Source organism: Cyprinus carpio, chromosome B15, assembly GCF_018340385.1.
Source record: "Cyprinus carpio isolate SPL01 chromosome B15, ASM1834038v1, whole genome shotgun sequence".
NCBI classification, from domain to species: domain Eukaryota; kingdom Metazoa; phylum Chordata; class Actinopteri; order Cypriniformes; family Cyprinidae; genus Cyprinus; species Cyprinus carpio.
In genome coordinates, this window is record NC_056611.1 from 21648334 (window position 1) to 21669292 (window position 20959).

The 20959-nt window shown below is 34.5% G+C and overlaps 1 protein-coding gene across 5 annotated transcripts in view; it reads left to right on the forward strand.

Annotated features, from left to right (window-relative positions):
- The window catches only part of LOC109060406 (serine/threonine-protein kinase DCLK1-like), a 37760-nt gene that overhangs the window by 1808 nt on the left and 14993 nt on the right, over positions 1-20959 (forward strand). For 2 of the 5 annotated variants that reach the window (XM_042739795.1, XM_042739794.1), the window contains exons 1-4: positions 1946-1988; positions 12777-12876; positions 13773-13888; positions 19762-19856. In XM_042739795.1, coding sequence (XP_042595729.1) covers positions 13774-13888; positions 19762-19856 — 210 coding nt within the window. In that variant the 5' untranslated portion in view covers positions 1946-1988; positions 12777-12876; position 13773. Of the gene's footprint in view, positions 1-1641; positions 1989-12776; positions 12877-13772; positions 13889-17999; positions 18822-19761; positions 19857-20959 lie in introns of those variants that run through there. The other 3 variants (XR_006156590.1, XM_042739796.1, XM_019077577.2) reach the window with 3 other exon arrangements.

Below are 20959 nucleotides of genomic sequence, written 5' to 3' on the forward strand. Positions count from 1 at the left end.
CTGATAAAGCATCACAATAATCCACAAGTAATCCACACAACTCCAGACCATCAATTAACATCTTGTGAAGTGAAAAGCTGTGTGGTTGTAAGAAACAAATTTATCATTAAGACGTTTTAACTTTAAACCATCGCTTCTGGCCAGAATACAACTCCATAATCCATAATATTGCTTTCTTCAGTGAAAGTCCCTACCCTGTTGTCCTCTCACATCAAAATTCACTGATAGAAAGCCTGATCTGTGCTCAATTCTCTCCTTATTTAGATGAAGCAACTTTTACACTGAAGAAAGCAATATTGTGGATAGAGGACTCATATTTAAGCTGTAAGCAATGGTTTGAAGTTAAAAATATCTTAATGGTGATTTGTGTTTTTTTGTTTTTTTAACATATGCAGGTTGAGTAAGATGTAAACTGATGGACTGTAGTTATGTTGATAATCACAAATCATATGTGGATTATTGTGATGCTTTTATCAGCTGTTTGAACTCTCATCTTAACGGCACCTATTCACTGCAAAGGATTCATTAGTGAGCAAGTGATGTAATGCTAAATTTCTCCTAATCTGTTTTCTTGGACATCTTGGTTGGCCTGAATGTGAGTACATTTTCAGAAAATAAGCACATAATAGCACATAATATATTTAGTGTGTACAACCATCTGAGAATCCACTATGTGAAAAGTCATTGCATTAGTCATGTTTCATATCTGGGGTTTCTGACACCTCAAACAGAGCATGCGGTTTATAGTACTGAACAAGGATCAAGCTTGTATTGTCTGTGAGCAGATATCAGTGAGCCCTGTGATTTAAACCAGTAGTCATTTTAAAATGCTCATTAATATTTAACAGCTTCTGCATCTCTATACCACTCCCTTCCTCTCAGTGTTGACCAATAAATCAAACCTGAGAACTGAAATCATTACATCTAAGTTTGTCCTTGAATCATGTGTTAAATGACTCTGATTTGATTTTGAAATTGTAGCAGCTGCAATCAGTGGTGCCTTTTTATGTAGGACACCTATTCATTCATTCATTCATTCATTCATTCATTCATTCATTCATTCTCAGTTCTGCCAGGGGAATAATGAATATAAATGAGTGAGATGGAGGTTATTTCAGTCTCTGCCGTGCACTTAACCTTGACTGTGTGACCTCTCTATGATTATGGACTATTATAAGGAGCTTTTATGTCCATTGACTGTCTTAAACTCACATGTGGGCAAATTTATGGATTTTCTTCTGTGTTCTCATATGATAATTAACATGGAAAGCCATTTTTAGAGTGCAAGATGTTCTCTAAAGTTGTAGGGGAAAAAAATTACTGTATAAAACAGTAAAATGTTTTGAGTCAAAGAGTTTTATTGAAATGTTTGAACCATTTCACAAAACCAGACTGAATGATTCATTTGTCGTAAATGAGTCATTCATACTTTTTAAAGAATGGTTTAAAAAAAAAAAGATGAATCAATGAATCATTCAGACACATTTTATGAACGTTTTATGAAAAACTATTAGTGAGAACCAAATCAGTCAAATTCATGTTTGAACCAATTTACAAAACCATTTCAAAGATTTTTGAGTCTGACTGATTTGGTTCTCAGAGACACTCACTGGTTATTTCTCATATTATTTTGTATCACAGGGGAGAGTTATGTATGTGGATCAATTGAGCCTTACAAGAATCTGGAATACACTAAGAACGTCAACCCTAACTGGTCAGTCAACGTCAGGACCGCAGCATCGGCACGAGCGCCCACCTCTCTGACCTGCGCCAAGCCTGGTTCTATGGAAACCAAGGATAACAGGGATTTCATCCGACCCAAACTGGTAACCATAATCCGCAGTGGGGTAAAGCCTCGGAAAGCCGTGCGTATCCTTCTCAACAAAAAGACGGCCCACTCATTTGAGCAGGTTCTCACGGATATCACAGATGCCATCAAACTGGACTCTGGAGTGGTCAGGAGGCTTTATACGGTGGATGGTAAAATGGTAGGTACAGTGGGCGTTTCAAGTAGATAAATGAACTTTTGTGTTGTTGGATGCAGTAATAATGATACTATTGTTTGGTTGAAAGTACTATTTGGATAGATCAGTGGACTCACTAGATAAGTAGTCTTTATTTGACAGAAGCCCGTGGATCAGAGATGTTTGTGGTGCAGAAATTACACACTTCAGTTTTAAATAAAGCAAAGCTAAGTCTCCTGACTGTTACTTTAGTCAAACAAGATGATTTTGAACTCCAAAGGTGAGGTTGCTGATACGTCATCATCTCAAAGAGGTCAGTCTGTTCCTCACTCTCTTCCTCTTCAGTGCCCTGCTTTTTTGCTCAGTTATTTGGTGCAACCATATTTAGAGTTGCTAGAACTGTACTTGTTAGTGTTAGAAGTTGTTGGTGGTAATGAGCCAAAAATGAGCTGTACTCTAAGTTAAACGTTGGGACTACTTTGAAACTTTACTTTCAAACAAACATGATTTAGATGAGATGCTCTCTGCTTCAGAATGTAACAACAAAACATTTATTTAATGCTGTGATCCAATTTTATTTATAAAAGAGAATTTTGATCTGGTTTAAGTAGATAGTTTGGTAACATGTATTAAGAATGCTTGTAGTTTTTATTCTGGTTCAGTGTTATACTATTATAGTATTAAGATTTTGAATGAGCTATACATTTAGTAATTTTCTTATTTTGCAAACATGCAAACACCATGTAAAAGTGAATTTTGCATCAAATGTCCCCTTTAAGGCTACCCTATTATCAGATTTTCAGTGTTTTGCTCTTTGCTAATCAAGTGTTGTTGTTATCTTGCTGAGATATTAATTTCCCTATATGATTAGTGTTTTTGTAGCTTGAATAAGAGCAAAAGAGATTGATAGGGAGATAACGGTAAATACTGTGGTGAAGGAGATGGAGGAATGAGATCAGACAGAGGGAGGCAGCCGTATGGCTGGAGACTTGGTCAGGGTGACCTTTCTGTGTCTCCGCAGGAACAGACTGATGAAGTGACAAGCTGTCACCAGAGGGCCTTAAACTCACTGGCCTTCAGTGGCATTATATTTTCCTCTGTTTACACCCACCGCAGATCAGAAACAGAGACACTAGTTCTGTGCTCTATCTATCTATCTATCTATCTGTCTGTCTGTCTGTCTGTCTGTCTGTCTATCTGTCCGTTCGTCATACCCACCGAACTACCATCCATCCGTCCATCCGTCCATCCGTCCATCCATATATTTTAATGGTTCAGTTCATATAATTGTATTTTTAATTATATATATATATATATATATATATATATATATATATATATATATATATATATATATATATATATATATATATATATATATATATATTGGATTTAGCTGTCCAGCTTTTTAGATTTTTGCATGGAATGTACTACAGATGATATATTATTTATATAGGCTATTAGAAATGATTTACTAAAACAAACAGAAGTCACAATTTAAGGTTGAACATTGTGCAAACAGATATTTCTAGCTTGGAACATCCCCCAATTTCTCACATCCCAAGTATGCGAAGGGCCTCTCCCCTCTCCTTGATTTCCCTCTTTTTGGTTTCCATGGCAATCTGGTTATTGGGGGTGGTTGCTTAGGAACAGCCTTTGCAGCAGGAGGGGTGCAGTAGCGGTGATGTTACAGGCCGGGCTCGGGATGATGGATGCTTAGGATTGCGATTAAACGGGCCTCTCACGCGAGGCGTTATTATGCATGGCTGTTTATTTTCTGTCAGAGAAACATTTACTGCAGCCTTTAAAGCATTGCTGTAGCTGGTGATGATGTGCTGAAGAGATTGATTTCTGGATCGATGCGTTGTGATCCTACATTTTTCAAAACTGCTTTATTAGGTTTGATATGAATACAGTCACTGCTCAGCGTTTTTACACAGTCAAGATGTATGTTTATGAAAAGCTTATTAGGGCTGTCAATTGATTCATGTAATTTAATTTATTACTTTTTATGATGATTAATTAAGCAAACTAATCCCAATTAATCCCATAATTCAATATTTGCTGAAAAGCTTTCAAATAAAGATGACTGAAATATATTATTGTGGCAGTTGAATAGACAAATGGCTTTAGAAGTCAACATGTTTGTTTTATTTCTACATCATTCTGTAAATTCAATTTTAAAGCAAATAATTTGATTTATAGCAAGTCAGCACTTTGAAAATTGCCTTGAGATATTTCTTGCAGCGGAAATTCAGAAGATTGGACCATCTAGGAACAGTTTCTGTGAAATCTCTTAGCAAGATGGACATTCTCCCTTAAATTTTTCTCTGATAAATGATACATGAAATTGCTTCCTGGCCTAACCCTCTATAATATATTCTATTGTATTCTATTAGTCATGTCTAAGTATTTATTTGCCTGGCAAATAGTTCTAATAAGCATGATAATGTTCAGTCAGACGGTCATTAATCACAGCTTGTCGTCTGGGTCCTAATCATACATGCTGCCAGGGTTTTTTTTTTTGGTAATGAACAACTGACTGTATATTATTCCTTATATGGCAGACTTACTTTACTACTAATCAATAAAGAAACATGAGTTTCTTTCATATTTGCACAGTGAAGTGATCTCTAGTTATAATCATAATCCACCATTATTTTAAGTCTTTTGTGGTGGTGTCACTGGCTTCTTCATGTAAGCTTATTCTTATCATGTGAGACAGCCTGAGGATAGACAGACAGGCATTTCTCTTCTAATTCCGTCAGGTGGCATGTGGCTCCTGTTGTCTGTGCCATAAATATTAGCTTAAAGGCTAAGAGAGCTCTTTTATTCACATATTAGCTTCCACACTGATGTGATTTTAACAGGCGGTCATGCTCATAAGGGCTGAGCAGTGGCTGTGCGGGATGAGAGGAATGTTTCATCTGTGATCTTCTTTCTGCTTGTGTCAGTTTCAGCTTAAGTGTCTTTTAATTCTGGATGGGTTTAGTAAGGCATTACCCACAGGATGTCCTGCTTGTAAAAGGCACCAGGGCTACGTACAGTAGTTGCCCTCGGCCAAGGTGTGGCATTTCTCAACTTGGCATAGGACCCTATGAAATGTTTTTTTTTTTTTTCCTGTTTTTGATATTGTTTTAATTTTTGTTAAAATTTAATTTTAGTAACCAAAAAGCATGTCTAATTAATTGAAATCATGAAACCATATATAATTTAACAAACATTTTGTCTCTATGAAATATATTAATTTTTTTCTGAAATTCTGTTTTATTTTCCCCAAATTCTGTGATTTCCATTTCCACTTATTGATATTTAACAGTAAAATTCCTCAATCGAGTAAACCATGTCAGACTTTTCCTTTTTTTTATTCAAAATAATGTATACTAATAATTTATAGCTTTACCAGTCTGTGTCTTAAATATTCCTCACCACAGTCTTGTCCATGTGTTTCTAACCTGTGTTTAAGAGGTCCTGAATTGCATCGTTGAGCACAGGCTGGCTGCATTTGCCTGATGAAAGCTTCTGAGTATTAACAGTGGGAGTCTGTCCAGATCGATGCTCTGTGGGTTATTGCTGGGACATGTGGCAGCCTGCGCTGCTGCTGCTGTGTCCATCCTGAGAGGAAATCAATTCTCTCCCAGCCGCACCATTTTACCGTGTTTGGCTTGCCTTTCCTGCACTACTGAATATGTAGATCTGGTCCAGTTCTATGGCAGAGAAATTATCCATATTGTACTGGCTCATTTTAGGAAAACCCAAATTTTCTTTTGCTTTGTGGCAGATGATAATGCACATATGTCTGCTGTAGAAGAATCTGGCTTTTTTTGAACTGTAATTGCTAAGTCTCAGCGGGTGGTGGGTTGAATTATAGTAGCACATAAAGTATTGTAGATGAAGGGGAGACCTTGAAGGGGTCATGAATTGAGAAATCAAAATTCCCTTATGATCTTTTGACATATATGTGGTCATTTTACTATAAAAACATCCTGTAAGTTTCACATCTCAAAACTTTGTCATTAGTCTAAAAACAGCTTACATTAAAGCCAATCTGCCAAAATGACAGCTTGTGGAATGTGGTGCTTTATGACATAATACAGGTGCTGGTCATATAATTAGAATATCATCAAAAAGTTGATTTATTTCACCAATTCCATTCAAAAAGTGAAACTTTTATATTATATTCATTCATTACACACAGATTCATATATTTCAAATGTTGATTTCTTTTAATTTTGATGATTTTAACTGAAAACTAAGGAAAATCCCAAATTCAATATCTCAGAAAATTTGAATATTGTGAAAAGGTTCAATATTGAAGACACCTGGTGCCACACTCTAATCAGCTAATTAACTCAAAACACCTGCAAAGGCCTTTAAATGGTCTATCAGTCTAGTTCTGTAGGCTACACAGTCATGGGGAAGACTGCTGACTTGACAGTTGTCCAAAAGACGACCATTGACACCTTGCACACGGAGGGCAAGACACAAAAGGTCATTGCAAAAGAGGCTGGCTGTTCACAGAGCTCTGTGTCCAAGCACATTAATAGAGAGGTGAAGGGAAGGAAAAGATGTGGTAGAAAAAAAGCTTACAAGCAATAGGGATAACCGCACCCTGGAGAGGATTGTGAAACAAAAACCATTCAAAAATGTGGGGGAGATTCACAAAGAGTGGACTGCAGCTGGTGTCAGTGCTTCAAGAACCACTACGCACAGACATATGCAAGACATGGGTTTCAGCTGTCGCATTCCTTGTGTCAAGTAACTCTTGAACAACAGACAGCGTCAGAAGGGTCTCGCTTAAAAAAGGACTGGACTGCTGCTGAGTGGTCCAAAGTTATGTTCCCTGATGAAAGTAAATTTTGCATTTCCTTTGGAAATCAGGGTCCCAGAGTCTGGAGGAAGAGAGGAGAGGCACACAGTCCACGTTGCTTGAGGTCCAGTGTAAAGTTTCCACGGTCAGTGATGGTTTGGGGTGCCATGTCATCTGCTGGTGTTGGTCCACTGTGTTCTCTAAGGTCCAAGGTCAACACAGCCGTATACCAGGAAGTTTTAGAGCACTTCATGCTTCCTGCTGCTGACCAACTTTATGGAGATGCAGATTTCATTTTCCAACAGGACTTGGCACCTACACACAGTGCCAAAGCTTCCAGTACCTGGTTTAAGGACCATGGTATCCCTGTTCTTAATTAGCCAGCATGATCAACGCCTGCTTCTACATCGCTGCCTGTTTAGCCCCACCCACCGATTTGCACATGTAGTGTAAATAATGAGAGAGGCAAACACAGGTCTACACAGAAACCAAATGATAAAGATAACTCAGAAAACAACAAAACACTGTTCAGTGCCAAATTGTGGTAAAACCTTCCTTCCGATCCTAACATGAGGAAAGAGTGGATGAACTTTATTTTTAATGAAGTTCCAGACCACGTCAGTAAGAGCTTAGTCCTTTTGGTGAATTTCCTGCAGATTCATTTATAAACAAAGCACAATTTGATACAGTATTTTCAAAAATATTGAAACTAAAAGATGATGCTGTGCCGACTATATTGGATCCGACAGTAATGTCGCAACAAAGTGTGAGTGGCTGTTTTTATTACGTGGTCACTATTGCTTTGTTCATGACCCCTTTAAGAGTTAAGGTGCCATATTTGTTTTGAGTGTTGCTGTCAAGGTAATCACTGAATAATAGTTTAAATATATGTCTATTTAATGTATTGCTGCTTTTAAAGCATTTTATACTGCTTTTTAGTTTGCCTAAGGTCACTATGGACAGCTGAATGGAAAAGAACTATGTAAATGTTCTTCAGAATCCTCCTTTTGTGTTCCACAGAACACAGTCAATAATGACTGCATTTTTATTTTGGGTGAGTTTTTTTAAGGCTGTGCTGCAAGCATCCTTCAATACAGCAGTGATGATAATTTAAACCGTATTCAATAAAAGTAACCAGATTAATTTGCACATACTTTCAACCAAAATAAAAAGAAATGCAGTTTCCTTATATGATAACATAATAATGGTAGATTAAATTTCACTTAATCTGATTTTCCTCTCAGCATCTAGTCTGTGCACTTTGTCAACCTGGCCTGGATTTCCCTTACGCTTCCAGCGACAGATCCGCTGTTGTGCCACCCCCACTCAACCTCAGAACCCAGACAGACTATTTCTAGCAAATATGCTAATGTATTTCCTGCGAGAAATCCTTGCTGGTGAAATGGGAGACAACCCCCACACAGGTGATCTAAAACTCTGATAGCATATGTCTCAGTGTAATGAAAATTTGGGACAGCACAGTGTAAAAGACTATAAATTATCCAATACATCAAGGCCTAGTTTGTGCTATCAGTACCATTATTCATGTTGTGAGATGTAGAGAATCACACACACATAATATTTGCAGTGCTGGGTTGTAACTGATTATATATTTAATCTGGATTATGTAATCAGATTCCAAAAATTAAAAACCTGTGTTTAGATTGTATTACATTTTAAAATGCTCATAATAAGACTACAGTTACTTCTTTCCGATTACATTGACAGCAAATTTTTCATAATTTATTATCTTGTAAAATTTCCTCCATCTGCAGATCCTTCTCATGTTGTTGATTACAAAGAATGGAATATATTTTTAAAAGTAATCAAACAACACTGAGATTATATTACCTAAAATGTGTAATGTAACGGATTACTTTACTAACTACAATTTTTGCCATGTAATTTGTATTCCGTAATTAAATGGAATTATATATATTTTTCTTTGTATGCATTTCTGTACATTATTATTGATTATTATGAATGAGTTTGTGGTTTTAAGCAACAGAAAAGCTTCCCTTTAACAGAATCCTTGAAAATCTAGTGAATTATTCATGTGCATCAGTTCGTAACACCCATATTTATGCGGGAGACAAATAGCCTTATGAAATACGAAAAATAATAAGGCAGCTGATCTGGATTTTGTGCATGAATGCTTGCAAGTAGGGTTCGTCGAATTACACACTCTGCTTCATGATTTGGTGAAAAGAAAAAGCTTCATTTAGTCAAAGATCTTATCCCAAACTCATAAAGGCTTTTTGTACTATGCATTTCGGCATTACAGATCTGTAGATAAGTGTCAGTAATGGCTTCACAGATGAACCGCAAACTAGTAATGCATTGAGAGGAAACCCCAGTAAAAAGCTTCCTGTCAAACAGGACATAAACCTGCAGGAGGTGCTCATTAACTTTAGCATGCAGCTGTTAAGCACAATTATGGAACCTCAGAAAAGGTCATATCTCTGTATCGCCCTGATTTATTTATGATAAATCCTCATAGATGATGGTTACAGTAATGGATAACTGAATATTCCTGACCAGTTTTTTCATTCTGAACACAGATACTGTATGTGGACTAGCTACTTGCTGCTGTCTGCTAACTTTTAGAACATAAAGTCAACAAAGTTAACTGAGGTCAGTAAAACGCTTTGCTATATTTTAAGAGGTTTAGGAAGGAATGGAGTACATCGTTTCCTGGCATCGTTTCACTTCAATCCAATTTTCTTTACATGTAGAGCCAGTTTTAGGCACTACTTCAGATGGCAGATATGGATTAAAAACATAATTCATCAGATTTGAGTATGTTTTCGAGTTTTACGGCTCATGCCTGGTACAAATTGTCCCTGCCAAGAGACTGACTTAAAGCCAGGAGATTTAGACTTTGCAATCAAAGCAAAATGACTAGTTTTCCAGACCATCTTAGATTTTCTTATGATCTTTTAATCTGTTTATCTGGATGTAATCTGCTGTCATATTAGGTAAATGAAGTTGGTGTGAATGTTGCTGGTAAACTAGACTGGTCTTCATGTTTTGAGCTACATGTGAGTGTCGTCATCAGGATTTTAAAGTTTACCTTTGTATACTGTCCCAATTGAAAAGAACTCGTTCATATTATTATGATATTTTGGTGCTGAGATATAACCGGTGAGTCCAGAGTCTTTAAGAGCAGAAAGATGCTGGAAATGTTAAAGTCGTGGGCAGAAGAAGCATAAGCATTGCTTGGAAAAATTAGTTCTATAGTCTTTGTTGGTGGCAGCTGCAAAATGAAGTGTCTGTGCCATCTTGTGGTGATCAGGAGAAATGATCACTTGGATGAAAATGGCATGTTTAAATTTATTGTTTGGTTTTCTGTGCCATGTAATTTGCTGCCAATGGAAGTTTTTGCCTTGTTAGGTTCCAGGTTTTTCTTGTAAATGTATTTAAATATTTAAACTAAGTATCACTGCTGTAGACATTGTGGCATAGACTGTAGTAAACAATTTAGCTTTTTTTAACACATAAAAAGTTTTTGATTTAAGAAAGCAAATGGAATAGTAATTAAGGTTATAAAAATAATCATGTCTGTAAACCTTTGCATCTTTCCACACAGTCAGTTTAAAAAAATTATCTCGTAAAATATGGTTGCTTCAGTTTGTGGCTTGGAAAAAGCAATAAACCGGATTTATTATTATTATTATTATTATTATTATTATTATTATTATTATTATTATTTTATTTTTTTAATAAGTCAGTACCTATTAGTATTAACTCTATTTCTTATTATCCTTGAGAGTTTGCATGCTTTCCACTAGGTGGTGCTGCGGTACAATATGAAATTTCGTGCACAATCTGATAGACAAAACTTGTGATCAGACTGCCAGATTTTGCAGATTCGCAGCTTGCCATAAAAGACAATGTGAATATTACCACTGTATTAAAATGACTGCAGAGTTCATTCCCTTGCTTTTAAAGCTTTACAGCACAGACAGTCAGTATTCAGCAGACTTTTTTTATGCCATATGGTTCTTAAAAGTGTATTCCTCAATTTGATGAACATACAAAATTACACTTATATTCTAATGCTCTAGTGGAGCAATAAATGAATCAAAAACAAGAAAAAAAAAAATAAAAATGAAGACCCTCTCTTGCTTAACGTGGACATTTACCACTTGAGTAATCAGCCATTTATACATAACGAATTGTTGAATTTCATTAGATTTGTCCTCTATCAGTCATTGTCGAAATAGTCTTTGATTTAATGTGCAATGATGTTTCATTGACTCTAAGAATTAATTTGGATTTAGTTTGAAGTATAGTTTATCACTGCATTATATTCCTTAGCTAGTTTCATTCCACAGAAACAAAAACAGATGTATCACCTTTAAAATATTAGGTCTAACTAACCCTCTGCTGTATTGCACACAAAAGATCACACATACAGTAACAGACTTATTACCTGGCTTGTGCCGCTTTCATCAGTGATAGCATTTATACTGCTGAAATATCACTGGATATTGGATCATTCAATCTTTTTGCATTCAGCATTAGAGCATTAGGTCATTTTTTGCCACCTGACTGAATCATCTAACTCTGATCTTGGTGATGACGTCAGTGTTGCTACAGCAACATGTTCTCATTGATATGTGTAAATGATACATTAAAGTGAGATGCTAAACTGCTTTCTCATTCATGCAGCTGTATGAATCACTGATAACTGATCTTTAGAACGAGGATGTTAAACAGTTTGAGATGCTGATTAAATTGACTCTTAGATCTGAGCCTTGAATTACTGACTTTAGATGAATGGATCATTTTATTCAGCCTATTTCAGCCTAATTTATTTATTTAGCCTACTATCTTTACAACTTAGGCTATGTAGTTTGTATTTATTTTTGAAAATGCATCTATTTTCAAGCTGCATGATATATATATATATGTGTATACATATTGGCACATATTGGTGGAAAATATTGGCACCCTTGGTAAATATGATCAAAGAAGGCTGTGAAAATTAATCTGCATTGTTAATCCGTTTGATCTTTTATTTAACAAAATCACAAAAATCTAACCTTTCATTGGATAATAATTCAAAATGGGGGGAAATATCATTATTAAATTAATGTTTTTCTCAAATACACATTGGCCACAATTAATGGCACCCTTTTATTCAATACTTTTTGAAACCTTTATTTGTCAGTTTAACAGCTCTAAATTTTCTTTACCTGACAAGAGATCAGAGACCATTCCTTCATTCAGAATCTCTCCAGACCATTCAGATTCCCAGCTCCATGTTGGTGCTTCTTCTCTTCAGTTCAGCACACTCATTTTCTATAGGGTTTAGGTCAGAGGACTGGAATGTATATATTTAATATAAAACCATAACATATTTTTCTTAAATATATACATGCATTTGCGTGTACTGTATTTATATATACATAATAAATATACACAGTACACACACATATATTATGTAAACAAAAACTTTTATTTTGGATACGATTAATCGTGATTAATAATTTGACAGCACTAATTGAAATGTATTAAAATAAAAAACAATTATTTTAAAATGTAATATAATTTCACAATATTCCTGTTAGGTGTCGACCGACATGTGATTTTCAGGGCCTATCCCGATACCAATTATTACAGATCAAGTAGACTGATAACGGATATTTTAACTGATATATATATATGTCTGGTTTAAAAATGAAAATTAATGTCAAAATTAAGAATAACAAGACCTCTGTCAAAAACTTTCTTTAAATTATTTTATAGGCAAATCGGTTTTGAAAATGGCCGATACCGATAACCATAAAAAAGCTTAATATCGGCACCGATAATCGTTCGACACCTCATTACTGTATTTACTCTATTTTTGATCAAATAAATGTAAGCCTTGGTAAGCATAGGAGACTTAAAAAAACATTTAAAATTTAACCAACTTCTCACTTTTAAACGGAAGTTTATTTTCGAATGTACTGATGTTTAGGTGAATAATAAGTCTACCTCTGCTGATTATGTAGGTGACATGCCTTCAGGACTTCTTTGGCGAAGATGATATATTTATTGCCTGTGGCCCAGAGAAGTTCCGCTACCAGGATGACTTCCTGTTGGATGAAAGTGGTAAGATAATGAATAATGTGTCCATCCCTTTTTAAAGTGTGACTGTTTGTTTTCCTAGGACCAACAACAGCTGTGCCACATACCTCAATTACTTGACTAAACTTAACTGTAATTGTCAATTTAAATCAAATTATATTAGGTTGCAATAACTATTAAAAGTTAGTCATTCACATTCTGTTGTAGTAATTAATAATTAGATTTATAGATTTAAATAAGCTGTTTTGACAAATAAACTTCTTGTCTAATATTGTGTTTTTTTGAGAGTTGGGATTTTAATTTTGATAAGCTCTTCCCCTTATGTTTATTTTTTTTAAATTAATGCAGCATTTGTTTCCTGCTGTCAGTGCCAGTGTTGTCATTTGCATCTATTTTAAAGCTTTAGTGACATTAACAGCAAATGTTTTCCATTTTTAAAATGCTGCTTTTTGTAAACAAAAGAACATATTAAGGTAAAATGTTTATTTAGCAGTACCATTATTTAATGACATTTGTAACTAATATTATCACATTAGTTGATTACTATCCAATTTTATTAAACTAAACTAATTGCTGTTGACATTTACTATGCAGAATCATGCACCAGACTATGAGCTATTTTAAAATCCTATTGATAGACATATTGACTCTGTGCATTTGGTCCAAGAGCAAACCAGCCTGTCAGATCTCCTCTGATCAGACCTCCAGTATGTCAGACTGACATGTTTGGGTCAGACTGAGGTTGTGGTAGATTGATCGACAGTGACATCAGGTTGTCCACAAAGATGAGACGTTCTTCAGTGAGTTTTATGGAGACAGGAGGCTCATAGTGTACAGTTGGATGGGGGAAAGATTTGCTGAGGCCTCTGAAGTAAAAGCAGACTGAATTCAGATTTGTTTGTCTTTTGTTGCTTTCTCAGAATGCAGGGTGGTGAAGTCGCAGTCCTATGGCCGTATTTCTTCCATGCAGGGCCGCTGCTCTCCCCGCAGTGGTGGACCGTCAAGAAGGAGCAAGTCCCCTGGTTCCAGAGCTCAGGTATGGGTCTTTACAGCAGACTGATGTTTAATTTAGTCATGCTTATAAAAGCATTCCTGTAGCTGTAAACTGTAGGTTCGGTATAGTATGCTGACACTCATGCATGCAGAAGTGACTCATGAAATCTAAACTGGGTACTTGTTAGTTGATTCATTGCAGTCGCGAATTCAGAGTTGTAAATTTTTAACCATGGATGAGTGTGGAGTGTTGCAGTTTGTAGCCTTAATTATCTTCATATCTCTTTGATTCTCAGAAGATGTGTTTGAGGAGTAATGTCCCAAAATTGGAAAACTAATTTAGCTGACACCCGTCACACATTCTCAATCTCTCCATCTCTAATGAGCTCCTGTGGCAATTAACAGATTCATTTAATGGGATGTTGCAGTGTTCAAGCCACTGTGATGCCTGTGTTTGGTGTTGATGTAGTCTAATTTTCTGCTTAGCTGGAACTTTTCGCAGAGTTCTGGTACTGACAAAACTAACTTTTACGTCAGTGGATGATTAGATGAATGGATTAAGATAATGTATAATTAGATTACTGAACCATTTTTTGCTCACCAAGTACTGAATAGTTTCATTTGCTACCTTCAAGCAGACTCTAAAACCACTAACAGCCAAACTATTTTTAGAATAGTAAAAATATTCTATTCTATTCTATTCTATTCTATTCTATTCTATTCTATTCTATTCTATTCTATTCTATTCTTTATTACAATTGTTCTATTCTGTTCTACTCTATTATATTCTATTGTTTTCTATTATGTTCTCTTCTCTTTTGTTCTGTTCTATTCTATTCGGATTTAATCTGTTATGTTCTCCTTTATTCTGTTCTATTCTATTCTCATTATGAACCATTCTATTTTTTCTTCTAGTTCATTCTGTCCTATTATATTTTTTATTCTATATTGTCTTATTCTATTCTTATTATGTTCTTATTATTTAGTCTATTATGTTTTCTATGTAGTTCCACCCTATACTGTTCTATTCTATTATATTCTGTTCTATTCTGTTTTAATCTGTTGTTGTTCTTTATTATTTTCTCCTTTATTCTATTTTATTCTATTCTATTCTTATTATGATCCATTATTTTGTATTCTTCTAGTTCATTCTGTCCTATTCTATTCTATTTTATTTTATTCCGTTGTTTCAATTCTGTTCTATTCTCCTGTTATGTTCTCCTTTATTCTGTCTGTTCTGTTCTATTGTATTCTATTCTTTTTGTGATGATCTATAGCTGTTCTGTTCTATTCTAATGTTTTAATCTGTTCTCCTCTATTTTGTTCTTTTTTATTCTACTCTGCTATATTCTACTCTACTCTACTCTTATTATTATACATTCTGTTATTCTATTCTATTCTATTCTATTCTATTCTATTCTATTCTATTCTATTCCATTCTTATTATGATCCATTTTATGTTCTCCTCTGTTGTTTTCTTCTGTTATGTTCTCCTTTATTCTATTCTATTCTATTCTATTCTATTCTATTCTATTCTATTCTATTCATGTTTTCCTCTTATATTATATTATATATTATATTATCAGGCAACTGGCTAGATGAAATTGCACTCTAACTATTTTAAAACATAACTGGCCTGTATCTTAGACCACCTTAGACCGCTTTTTTCAGCAGGGTTCAAAACAGGGAACAAAAACGGCACAAAATGTTATCCTGAACATCCGATTTACCTAGGTTTCATTATTTTTCCTGGAATAGATCATGAATCATCACTTCCTGATGTTGATGTTCCAGGCAAACACCAGGCTTTCATCCAGTCAGGCTTTCATCACTCAGTAAGCTTTAGAGAGACATTTCAAAAACAACAACAAAAACAGAACAATTATTGTGCTTCGGCTTGGGCCTGTTCTTCAAATTTTGTATTCCAGCCAGGTACAAAATGAGTCCTCAGAACCGTCTTGCTGCGTGTGCTGTTTTGTAATGACCTGGTACTGAGTATCAACCTCAGATGGTTGACACAGTGTGGAAACGACCCAGGTGGGCATAAACTGGGCGATTGGGCCAAATTGTTTACGAGGGATATTGCTAATGTTGTTTTGGGAGAACAGACTTGTTTGGCTACCAAGCGAGAGTGTGAATGATATATGGAAAGAGGTACCGGTTTACAAATATAACGCTTCCAAACTCTGGCAGAATGTCTCGCGGGGCAGAGATCTGCCATGCAGTCTGGGCAAATAAATCTAGTGTAATTGTTCTTATTGATAAGAAAGCTCATTTAAACAGCACTAGTGTTATTTTAGGGCTATATATATATTTATTTATAATAGTTTTTATTAATATTTTTTATTAAATTATGATTTTGTTTTCATTTTAGATAAAGTTTCAGTAATTTAGTTTTTTTAGTTTTAATGAGTTTTAGTTTAAATGAAATTAAAAAATGTTGCCTTGGCAACTACTGTAGCTAAAATAAAAAATTACTTATTTATTTATTTATTTTTATAAGAAGACATTAATAGATATTTCAATTAGAAATGCTTTGGCTGGTAATAAATTTGCTAGTCCCTTTGTTCAGATTTTTCCAAAATATTAGAGTCAAGGATAATAGTGGACTAAGCAAAAGTAATGAAATATGGATATTACTTAATTTGCTGGATAGTGGCTCCCACACTGTGAACATCAGGGACTGAAGTTTGATGTAAGCTGATATTAGGGATGGTGATGATGCAGTTTAAGATTTAGCTTTTCTTTTTAAGTGACTCAGTTGAGGTCAGTGTCTGTCCTAAGTCTGTTTTTGTCTCCAGACATGTGTCTTGAGGATATCTCCAAGAACATGGCAGACAGTACATTGGGTGCTTGTGTGGTTTGGTCGTTGTGTAATTTAGCTGTCTGCAAGATTTGTTGACAACCTTTACTATTCATGTGGAGATTTCAGTATAAGTTAATTATACAGTAATTAGACCACCAGAACCACTAGCCACCTATTTAGTAGTTTAATTAAGGCTGTAGATTTTTTGTTGTTGTTGTTGTTTTTATGTTTTATTTAACATGCTTTTATTGTGGCTTGTTAAAAACTAACCACAAATTATATTTACCACACATTTTACTTATTTCTGAGTGAAACATTTATGCATATCATTATATACAACATATTACTATCATTAATATCATATAAGAAGTAGGGGTGGGCGATATGCCCAAAATCTTAAAAAATATAACGATATGAGTGTTTTTATTTCATGGTAATGATATATATAGATCACAATTTAGTTATGTTTGCTAGTTATATAATTTGTGATACCATAGAAATTTCATAATTCTTGTCACCAGTGTCAATATCACAAAAAACTAATACTAGCTTAAATTATAATAATAATAAAAAAAATAAAATAAAAAAAACCTCAAGCTCACTGAAGACAAGTAAACAGTCAGTGATTAAATAATAAGATAACTAATTACAAGCAATAGGACAAAAAAAAACTACTACAGTAGAACAAATAAAGATATACTACATAAAAGTAATCAAATGTATAAAAACACTGCATATTCACTGTGTAAATGAAATGTGTATATATATATATTTTAATTAAAGTTACAATAGTGATTTAGTCGAGAGCAGTGAGAGATTTTCTCTCTTTTGTTGTTTGATTAACATGAATGACAGACAGCAGGAATATAAGACTGCTGTCACTTTAAGAGCTGCTCGGATCTGTTACACGTTTTCTTTCTCAGCTGTTTGCTTTCACTTAAGACTTAATTTACTGTGTTTACAACGATACTTGCAAAGAACGGCATCATGACATACAAGTGTGTGTATTTAACTGTATAAAGCGTCCAAAATTTCTACCAATTGACAAATTTTACAGGTTTGTGTCTATTGTGTCTACCGGTATATGGCCCACCTCTAATCAGAAGACACATCAAAGACATATTATGGCCTTTCACTGTAAATAATAAGATTGTTTGTTTTTTTAGAATTGTATATTTACCAGTTGGCATTTGCTCAAATTACATGAACCGTCCTATAAATTACAGTTTTTCTCTATATAGATTAAGGAAACTTACTGTTTAACTAATTAACAAGGTTTTACTGTAGCATTTTTACATTCTTTTACATGACCATTTCTATAATGTATAAACTAAAAAATCCTTCTGATCATCAAAATCCATCCCTCAGAAACTTAATGTGATTATATGAAATGAGATCCAGTTTGAAAGTGAAGTTCTCACTGCTGTTTCCTGTCACTATGAGCTCTGACTAATGTTTTCCCCAAGTTTGTCATTTGGTAATCACACACATAAATGATGGCTGATCTGATAGTCCTTCAAATCTGTTTTCCATCCCCAAAATAACACGATGATGCATTCTCACTCTCTTCACATGCTGAATTATGTCTGGCTGTGATAGTGTACACAGATGGCCAGGGGAGCACGGTATTCAGATCACAGTGACACACAAACACAGAGTAACATTGATATCTGAGACCGGGATGGATTTCTATATTACTTAATGTGCTTTGAGGAGCTCTGAAAGAAATCATATTAGTGGCCATATCTCTGAATCATAGCATAATCGGATCTTCAGACAGCTTTATTTGCATTCACACAGTGCTTGAGATACTTCAGAAATCCACTCAAAACACCACGTCATCCGCTCGGCTGCACTTACGCCGTGAGTGTTTTGCCGTGGGATCTTTTTGGAGATCTTTATAGTCACCCACACAGACAGCACTGCAACTACAATATGGCATGTTTATGAGCTAAACTCCTCCCTCTGTGGCTGTTTATGACGCAAGGTGTGCGTAGAAGGCTGCCTATGATCAGCCGGCAGACGAACATCCTCTCCTCCTCTCCCATTCTCATTCATACTCTCGCTGCCTAACAGACTATGAGTGCAGGAGGAATCACAGTTTGCTCTGGCAGCCTGCTGCACTCTTTAGCAGTTAGGACAAATGGGTTTGTGCAGCAAGTTCGTAAAGGTGAGATATTTTGAATTTGATTTGTTTTTCTTGCTTGAGGTGGTGTAGAAGAATTCAATTAGTTATTTTTTTTAGTTTGGTATTGTATCTGAATGAAGGGTTAATATTTATGCTTTGCAGATTTTTCATGGCTGTGATACTTGTTTTCATCATATTCCTAAGCATTATGTGCATGCTTCTAATATTAAAGGATCTATGTGTAGTGAAAGTGTTTTAGTGGTCAATGCTTGATATAATAATGCTTCATATTTCACATATATTTTTTCATATTGTGTTACTGAACATAGTCTGATGTAGCCTGTACTTACGTGTATTTATAATGTGTATATACCGTCAAATTGACAGTTTGTATTTAATAATATTTTATCAAATTTAATAAAATAAAATTTTAATTTAATTATTCATTTATTATATTTAAATTATTTATTAAGTATATATTTTATCTTTTAGGTACATAATTTTCTGGGCAGGTAATATATATATATAATATATATATATATATATATATATATATATATATAACAAATAATATTATAATTCTTTTTTGTATTATCTTCATGACAATTGATTCATGGCAACAAAGGAATAATCATTAAAACCTTAATTTTAATGAAGTATTTTAATTGAAAAATTATATATATTAATTTTTATTCATTTCATATTTTATTAATATCAATATATTATATATTATATATTGCATTATATAATTTTTTCTTTTTTAAATTCTTAAAATTCTTAAAATTCTTAAAAACTTTTTTATTGTTTTCGTGACAATTAAGCAAACCAAGCAATGATCCTTAAAATAACTTTCATGTTCTTCCTGCAAATTGATTTTGGGGTGAAATATGTCATTCTTGATCAAATGTATGAGATTTACAAATTTGCCTTGATTCATATTCCAACATTAACTGAATATGAATTCTGCTTTTCTGTATTTCAGCTAACGGAACAGCAGGTAGTCAGCTGTCGACCCCACGGTCAGGCAAATCTCCCAGTCCATCTCCCACCAGTCCAGCCAGTCTGAGGAGACGAAGGGTGAGACCTGTCACTCCAAAGACCTTTCACAACATCTGCATTTGTTGTAATGCACTAAAACTCTTTTAAAGTGGAAGTAACTTATCTACATTTGCAGTGTCTTTCACTGCATCAAGCAAAACCATCAAACGCTTTCTGATTGACCCTAATTGTATTCCATGTGCTTTCATTTGCCAATATAGGTCTGAATCACACTGAATTACAGTTAAACACATCCATTCTAAATAATCCCACATTCACCCAAAATGTATCCTAGCAATAACAGACCTGGCTGTATGCCTGCTTCATTTCCACTCTCTCTATGATGAACCTAAATAATGTCAACATTACCCTGTTTTTCTGCTTTGCTAACTTATGGTATTAAAGAAGATGTATTTGCTTGTGTTCTGTTGCTCAAACAAGTGAAATTACAGTTTTAACATTCTGTTAAATTTGTTCCATTTACTGGTCTATTTAGCTGCGTATTCTCAAAAAGCTAGTTGATTCTCACAACAGTGTCAAAATGGTGGGCTCATCCTGAATTATTATTTTTTAATTACTAGAGTAATGGCTGCTAAAAATGCATCACATAAATACTGTAAATTGCATTTTTTGTGTGTGTATTCACATAGAAAATAGTTACTTTTTAATTGTAATAATGTCCCATTAGTATTGTTTTGCTATATTTGATCAAATCTTACCAGCCCCAAACTTTCAAACAGCAGTGTCTATACGAGAATCTATACACATGCCAAAGATGACTTGAAATAGCTTTAAATATAGTTACCTGCTGAAAATGAAAAATTCTATTACAGATAATTCTCTGAAATGTAGATGCCTGAAGACAAACATGCAACATTGTTTCAACTGAACAGCCTTTTGAATTAATATTCGGTGCAGCTACTATAGTCGGACTGAAAATGTGTTTATTCTTGGTCGATGGTGTGTTAAAATAAATATGTCATGGTGTCAGTATATTAAACATTGCTGAATTTCACCTCACCTGCCCCACTCCAGACATGAATATTCTTAGCACACCCAAGCTGTTTCCATAGAAACTGACCTTTATTTCCCTCTGCAATACCTCTGCTCAGTTTTAAGGGATAGTCCATTCAAAAATGAAA